The sequence below is a fragment of the Coptis chinensis genome, chromosome 3 (assembly GCF_015680905.1).
Source record: "Coptis chinensis isolate HL-2020 chromosome 3, ASM1568090v1, whole genome shotgun sequence".
NCBI lineage: Eukaryota > Viridiplantae > Streptophyta > Magnoliopsida > Ranunculales > Ranunculaceae > Coptis > Coptis chinensis.
This window is the reverse complement of record NC_141458.1, coordinates 61,074,221-61,082,142: the sequence shown is the minus strand read 5'-3', so window position 1 is coordinate 61,082,142 and position 7,922 is coordinate 61,074,221. Positions and strand designations below refer to the sequence as shown.

Sequence of the window (7,922 nt, the reverse complement as noted above, 5' to 3'; positions counted from 1 at the left end):
CCCATTTTATGCATTTTTTTCTTTTCTTCCCAAGTCTCTGCAAAATTAGGTTTAACATAGCATTATTACAACACCATATTAACGAATCCCCACAACTACTTTGCCAGTATACTTCATCAAAATCTACCAGCAACAACATCAACAAAATAAAAACAAACAAATTTTAAAACAATATCTAATCACTGGAAGCTGAACTAAAACTTCGTATTTTAAAACAATATCTAAAACTTTTGTCAGAAGCAAATATGAAGCATATCACAACCTGACAAAAGTCTAATCACTGGAAGTTGAACTACTAAAACTTTTAAAAAATATATCCAGAACACAAAGGGTCTACATTACAGACAATATCCAATATTTGAAACAGTAAACAGCACAAAATACTGCATTTCCTTGCTCAAAAAAGCATCAGCACTACCAGTACGAAGTTGCTAAATAACAAGCAAGGACTAATACAGTTCACAATAAAGAGGAAGCATAGCAACAGTCAGTTCCCCTTGCAAAAAACCTGGTCAGCTTACTGTATATGTACGAATGAGGTCCCAATGATATGGTAAAAAAATGGCCACAAAAGATTGCTTGTATGTATATATTCACCTGTTAAGTCAGAAGCGAGAACTTAACTATCCAGAAGCTATGCACTAATATAGTTCAACTTGTGGACAATATCCATACAGGAGGAAGCAATGATGTTCAATCCCAACCACTGGCCACTATAGGCCCATTAGCAAATCCATATTCTTGAGAAACCGGGACAGGGACAATGGGATAAGGATCACTAGCAGCATCACTATAAGCACTTGAGTAGTTGTTGCCGCCGTATCCTTCAAATGCTGGGGCCGCAACAGTGGCATAAGGATCAATAGCAGCAGCAGCAGCAGCAGGACTTGAGTAGCCTGAAGAGGAGTCCTGGCGATAGTCAAAAGCTCCAAACCTTCCCCCACCTCTGCGACTTCTACCTCCACCTCCATGGCAGGGTCTTTGTGCATATTCACTGAACCAAGCGGGAACCTCCTGTTTTGCTTCCTGCATTAATTCAGTAAGTGCCTTTGCCATGGACAGGTTCCCTTCATTGAAGAAGGCTGTGGCTAACCCAGACTTGCCAGCTCGACCAGTTCGCCCAATTCGATGAACATAATCATCTATGTCTTTCGGCAGATCAAAATTAATGACATGAGCCACATTAGGAATATCCAACCCTCGAGCAGCAACATCTGTTGCAACCATTATTGGAGTAGCACCGGTTTTGAAGGACCTTAAGGCTCTCTCTCGTTCCTAAATATTACAAAGGTTATAATGCAGACAGGGCAAAATCAATTATCTAAAGGCTGATAATAATGTGAAAGGCAAAACATTTCTTCGGTATGCTGTAGAGACAAACCATTTGGATTTTATCACCATGTATTGCTGTTGCAGGAAAACCACTACGAGACAACCAATGCTCCAATGCATCTGCCCCCCTCTTTGTTTCCACAAAAACAACAGTTAAAGCTTGCTGCAAAAAAATTCATACAAAACCTATTAATCAGCATTCAAGATGACAAAGAATACAGAGTACATAAAAAGGTAACAAAAATAAATGTATGTCACAAACTCTTAAATAAGAACGTACAGAAAAACATGAAGAGGAACTGTAGAGTTGAAATTGATCCCATATTTATAGCAATACCTTGCCATGGATTCCCTTCTCTCTCTGTGCTTGAAGGAGAGCCATCAGGTGGCTTCGTTTATCCATGTCCTCAACAAGCTCAATTCTCTGTTCAATTAGATCAGTACTGGAACCGACCCTTCCAACAGCCAGGAAAATGTAATTTGAAAGGAAATCAGAGGCCAGTTTCTGTAAAAGAGAAGTAGACTTGGAGTGAAAATGTAAATAGGCCGGATCGACACATTAACAAGTAACATCAACAATATAACAAGGTTTCTACAACTAGGACAGATATCCCATATATTATATGTTCCAACATTTGTTATGCAATGTTAGCCTGAAGGTGGCAATGCATCCACTTGGCAACTCAGATACTACATCACTAAAAGAAAGAACTTAACCAATGATATCATAGGAAAAATAAATATGTGCAGGAGCATAAACTTACTATGCCATTATCCTGGATACGATGATTAAATCAAATTAAGTACATGAAATATTCCACTTAAACATAATACAGACAAGAAAAAAAAAATGCACAATTGCCTACGAGATGTGGAAGAATGATTTCTTATGCATAAAAATAGATGTCAAAGGTCAGCTCACACGCTATCCAACAAATTCATTGATTCATATTCTAACAGAAAGAAAGCAAGAGTGACAGTTGAAAATATATACAAAAATGAAACTATCCCTATCAAACTTTTTTCTTTTTTATTCTTTCTGTGAATAAACAGTTAGCACAAATGCAAAAAGTAAACACAAAAGAAAAGACAGATTTAAGTTCAATAGCAACATTTCTCAACATAGTAAATAGCAAAACCAGATTAAATTAACAGACCTGTATTTCAATTGGAAAGGTGGCACTGAAAAGCATTGTTTGTCTTACACCTGGACGTGGCATTCCCATCTGCTCAACAATCTTCCGAATTTGAGGTTCAAAGCCCATATCCAACATTCTGTCAGCCTCATCCAAGGCCAGATATTTTATTGACCTCAGTGAAACTCTATGTCTTTCAATCATATCAGCCAAACGCCCAGGTGTCGCAACAAGTATGTCAACACCTCTCTCTAGCTCACGCAACTGTGCAACAGTCCCAGTTGATCATAATGAAGAAACACGGACATCAAGAAACAAAAATATCAGGTTGAAAAAAAGACCACATAGAAGAGTAATAGAAAAGATGGTCTGAAAATTCATAAACTATATCAGAGGATGCCAAATGTTATCTTTCTACCTGGAAGTAAAAAGAAGGCAAACAAGAATTCTAAGAACCAGAACAATATCTGATCTCTGACCCCAAAGTTGTTTATTAACTTCCATAAGCCATACCTTTGTTTTTGTTTTTTTGTACAAGAAGAACTACACCGTTAGATATTCAGATATATATCCCACATTCCATAAATGGAAGGACACTGACATTTCCCTCCTTTTATATATTTCAAAGAGGGAAAATTCAACAAAGAAAATGCAAAATACAATACTAAAAGATCCCAAATACAGCACACATTATTTCTCTAGTGGTGCACGATAAATGGCAAAGAACACTTTTATTTCAACACTGGATGTGTTCCTATTCAACCCAATTTTCCCAATGATATTTTTTTTACTAATGGCCAAGAACAATTAATTTTCAAAGACAGGCTATTTCAACTATTAATGTTCATTCAAAAATCTCAAATTATCAACACAATCATACACCAGCACAAGCTTGCAGCCTAGAAAGCACAAATGTCACAGTAAGCAGTGTGCAAACTGTCGATAAAACGAGAAGTGATGTCTTCTCTTATTATAGATGACGAGAGAGACACCCTCATACAAAGAAAAGAATAAAAAAATGTTGCACCGGAAATGACCAACCCTCAATCTACCATGAGTCCATGAATCCATCAAAGGTAAAGACTTGCCTCTCACAATCTTGAGAACTGCACAGCCAAAGCAAGGCTTTACCACTGTAGACTCGTCAAGAGCATGTCTGCCCAACAGTCGTGTCATTCCTGGTCTCAAAATTCTCCAGCACAAAATGTAGGGAACCAAGAGACAAAGAAGATTATCATAAACAGAACAGTGATTTAAGTATGACAATAACCCTTACTAACATTAAAACAAACATTCTTAGCAAGCCTCAGAGTCAGCAAAAAACACCAAATGATTACCAAAACGAGGAATAAAATATATCATTATACTATTAAGCGCTAGAGATTAAGTTCCTCAATCACAAATATATTCAATATTCTCCATATCGTTGACGAAGTTATAAACAGAAGACCTCTGTTTCCAGATTCAAGATAGCATTGCAGCATAAGCAACTCTAACCATATCTTGAGGTATCTCAACTAACACATTGGGCAGTCTTGCTCATTCTCATATCAACCACAAGCTTTCGTAATTTTATTGCTCATTCTCATTCCAATAAAATAACAGGGATATCTGTGACCCATATTTACTACATTCAGGGGTTCACTACCTTGTATTATATTTTAATTTCTTCAGAATAATATAATATAACAAAGTCTATTAACTAAACAAACAAACAAAAATACCATTATCCAAAATGTTTGGGCTTGTGTAACAATACATATAGACAAACTACAAGTCAAACAAAGAAACCTGGACAATTTATAGTGTTTCATATGTTCAAAGACAGAGACACATCATTATAAAACATCAAAATCACCACTGAATAAAATAAAACTGAAAACAACAAACCTGATAACCCATTGGTGCTCCTCCATAAGCAACAACCACTTTAACACCAGTCTGATAAGAAAACTTCTTCACCTCATCATAGATCTAAAACAACAAAACAGTATCAGACACATAATAAACAAAAATATATCCATAAACCAAAAAAAACACACAAAAAGTTAACCTGGCAAGATAGTTCCCTAGTAGGCGAAATAATAAGAGCAAGCGGATTCGCCATCCTAGTCCCCCCAACAGTAGACCACCCACGCCTGTTCCTCAATATAAGACTAATAATAGGAAAACAAAATGCAGCAGTCTTTCCAGAACCAGTTTGAGCACAAGCCATTAAATCTCTACCAGCAATAGCTATAGGTATAGCGTGTCGCTGTACCGGAGTAGGCTTAACATAGTTACACCTCTTAATATTATTATTCAAAGCATCACCTAAATCAATCTCGGCAAATGTATTAACAGGTGGTGGCACATCACTCCCACTAGTCTCAACTGGTATATCTTCATATGCATCAAAGTTAATAATCCCATTATTAAGATCCTCATTATCATCAACGTTAAGTTGAGAAAACTTGTTAATAGCATCAACTGGGTTTGGTAATGAGCCTCCTCTATGAAAAAAGTCATGGGGAGTTGATATTCTAGTCCTTATATGAGGTGGCACGTAAGATGGACGTGTTGGACGAGATCCATCGCTACTAATACTTCCCCAAGGCATTGCCATTATTTCTAAAAAGTGTACAGTTAAAAAGGTAAAATGAGTTAGACACTAGAAACCCTAGAGAGATTTTATAGGGGTGAAAAAAACCCTAGGAGAGAGAGAGAGAGAGGGGGTGATTAGAAGTGGAATAAATGGTAGAGTTTCTTTCCCCATGAAGCTGGCAATTCACACCCTTTTTAAGCAAAGAGTGAGAAGATATTTTTTATTTATTTATTATTATTTCTTGTGGGGAATAGGAGAAGTTTGATGAGGGTGTTATTGGAAATTTGGATGGAATCAATAATCTCGAATGTCTGGTTAGTGGTCCAAGAAGAGATCTTGTACACATGATGGAAATGGGGAATGGGGAACGTTTTTTTTTTTATTTGTTTCGTGCGTGTACATAGAAATTAATGATTGCAAATGTTGCATCAGACCAGCACCTGAGGGACCACGAAATAATAGTTGAACTGACTTTACTTTTCGACCTCTTTTTCTGAGTTTTTAGTCGTGATCTTATTTTCACCCGTGATACTTTCAAAACTCGATCCCAAAGTGAAATATGTTTTGCGTAGCATTGAGTTGGGATATGAATAAGTGTATTTTATTTATAGCGCTTCTATATTATGCATGCCGCACTATAGATGTGGTGGGCAGCTTTCTCAGCCACACGTAGAGGTGGGTAAAACCGGAACATTAGTGAACAAGTTGCTCCAAACAGGTTAACGAAACCAAAAATTCAAAAAATAAAATAGAAAGAAAATACACGAAAATTTCTGTTTTAGCGCTAGTTTTGTTTAGTCTTCTTACCCATTCTCAAATCCCTAATTCCAATCATCGAGTGTTATCTTTTTACCACAATGGCGGTTTTGGTTCAACCTACACCAAAAGGTTTTAGAACCTAATATGGTGGACTTCAAAAGGATTTTACAAACTCTTTCTCTCCGTAATGAGAATAGATTTCTATCTCTTTTTAATCCAAATTCTTCATGAATCAATTAGTTTTTTTTTTGTTTTGTAGCAATTAGTTAAACTTACTGTTTCAGGAGATTTCTTTTAGGCTAAGTCCAATAGCTCCCTATCCCCTAGTCATTGTGTCGATGGAGGTTTCAATGTTACTCAAAGATATTTAAAAGTAGAGCTAAAGTTCCTTCTAATTTCATTTTCTGATCCACCATCTTTTCTTTTTGAATGTTTAGATTTTTAATGATCTCTATCATTAATTTCCTCTCAGGTTAAAACCAAAAATTATATGAAAATACACCTAAAAAATAATTTTATTCTCAAATCCCTATTCTTATTTCACTCTCTATATATCAAATTTTATCCCCTTCAGAAAAGCTAAGTCCAAGATAAAGTAAAGTCAAGATTTTACTCTCTATCATTAATTTCCTCTGTATATATGTAAATAATTTTACTCTCTATTCTTATTTCACTCTCTATATATATGCTTAAAAAGGATAAAGTTTTACTCTATCATTATCCTTATTTTACTCTATCCTTATGGATAGAGAGTAAAATCTATTGACTTTAGCTCTACTTTTGAGGGGATAGGGAGCTATTGGACTTAGCCTAAAAGAAATCTCCTGAAACAGTAAAATAAGGATAGAGAGTAAAATCATTTGCATATATACAGAGAAAATTAATGATAGAGAGTAAAATCTGTTAACTTTAGCTCTACTTTTAAAGGGATAGGGAGCTATTGGACTCAGCCTTAGAAACTATGAGTTTGATTGGGGATTGTGTGGTTTAAGATTTCATTTTGGTTTAAGCATTAGTTGGTTGTTGGGATTGGGGGTTTGTTTATGTTATGTGTGCATAATCTAGAATCATAGGTCTAATGTCTATAGTTCTGTTTAGTCAGTTTGTTAGTTTCCTTCATTTTAGGCATTATCTCGTAAGTAGGTTAGTGGTTAGTGGTTAGTTATTAAGTAGCTAGTGCTATAAATTGTAGTGTATCTCATCTACTACAAATGGAGAGAAGTATATTATTGTAGTTTGCACTTGTGTGTGGATTAGGAGGTCAAAGGCTCCTCAGTAAGCCTTAATGTTATGTGTTTTTTATACAATCACTTCTAGATTGTATCAGTTTCCAGTGGATATTCTGTGGTAGATGTTGGGTTGCACGTTGATATAGAAACCCTATATATTTGATTGATTGTTGGCCTTTGATTTTAATAATAGCGATTCTAGAGTGCGTTGGATGCACCAGTGCGCTGGATTCAGGACTCTTGATTCAAGACTTTGTGGGGCAGTACACACGCACCTTTTGCTGATAGGAAGGCCTAGAGATTCGAGAGTATAGGTACAACATGCGTACTCTAGATTTTCCATTTTAATAATTGTTGTTTATTTCTTTTTTGGTTAATATTACTCATCATAGTTTATTGTTTTTCCAAAATCTAGAAGCTCTATTGATCTATATTGTTTTCATCAAGAAAAGTAGAAAGGATTAAAAGTTGCGTATAACTATTTTTTTGTTTTTTCTTCCAGTTCTATCATCAGTTCATCACCAAATCACTGTTGAGTATTAGTGAATATAACTCGAACATTACTTCTTCCAGTTCCTCAAATGAGTATGTCAAGTTGTGTATTTACTTTGAAGCAGTCATGATCTAGACCAATTCATAGTCTTATCTAGTTATCTCCTTGTTTTGGCCTTCAATAGGACAGAACAACGATTTAAACAAGTAGTGATAGCTTAGCATTATCTACTAGAAAAATCAGAAGAATGAGTGAACAAGTTGTCAAACAAGTTAACAAAAAAAAACAAAAAAAAAAAGTTTTCCACTTTAGCGCTACTTTCGTTCTCCCTTCGGTCAAACAGAAAATCCAACCGTTCACTTCAATTTCGATGGCATTCTCTGATCAAT

The 7,922-nt window shown here is 35.6% G+C and overlaps 1 protein-coding gene across 1 annotated transcript; it reads right to left on the bottom strand.

Annotated features, from left to right (window-relative positions):
* Positions 1-281: 281 nt before the first annotated feature.
* LOC147510284 (DEAD-box ATP-dependent RNA helicase 37-like) lies at positions 282-5,252 on the bottom strand. Its single transcript, XM_086602301.1, has 6 exons — positions 4,522-5,252; positions 4,359-4,442; positions 2,490-2,732; positions 1,670-1,837; positions 1,382-1,495; positions 282-1,275 (listed from the first exon to the last, which is right to left on the bottom strand). Exons 1-6 carry the CDS (start codon positions 5,071-5,073, stop codon positions 694-696), a joined length of 1,743 nt encoding a protein of 580 aa, XP_086458427.1. The 5' UTR covers positions 5,074-5,252; the 3' UTR covers positions 282-693.
* Between the last annotated feature and the right edge of the window lie 2,670 nt (positions 5,253-7,922).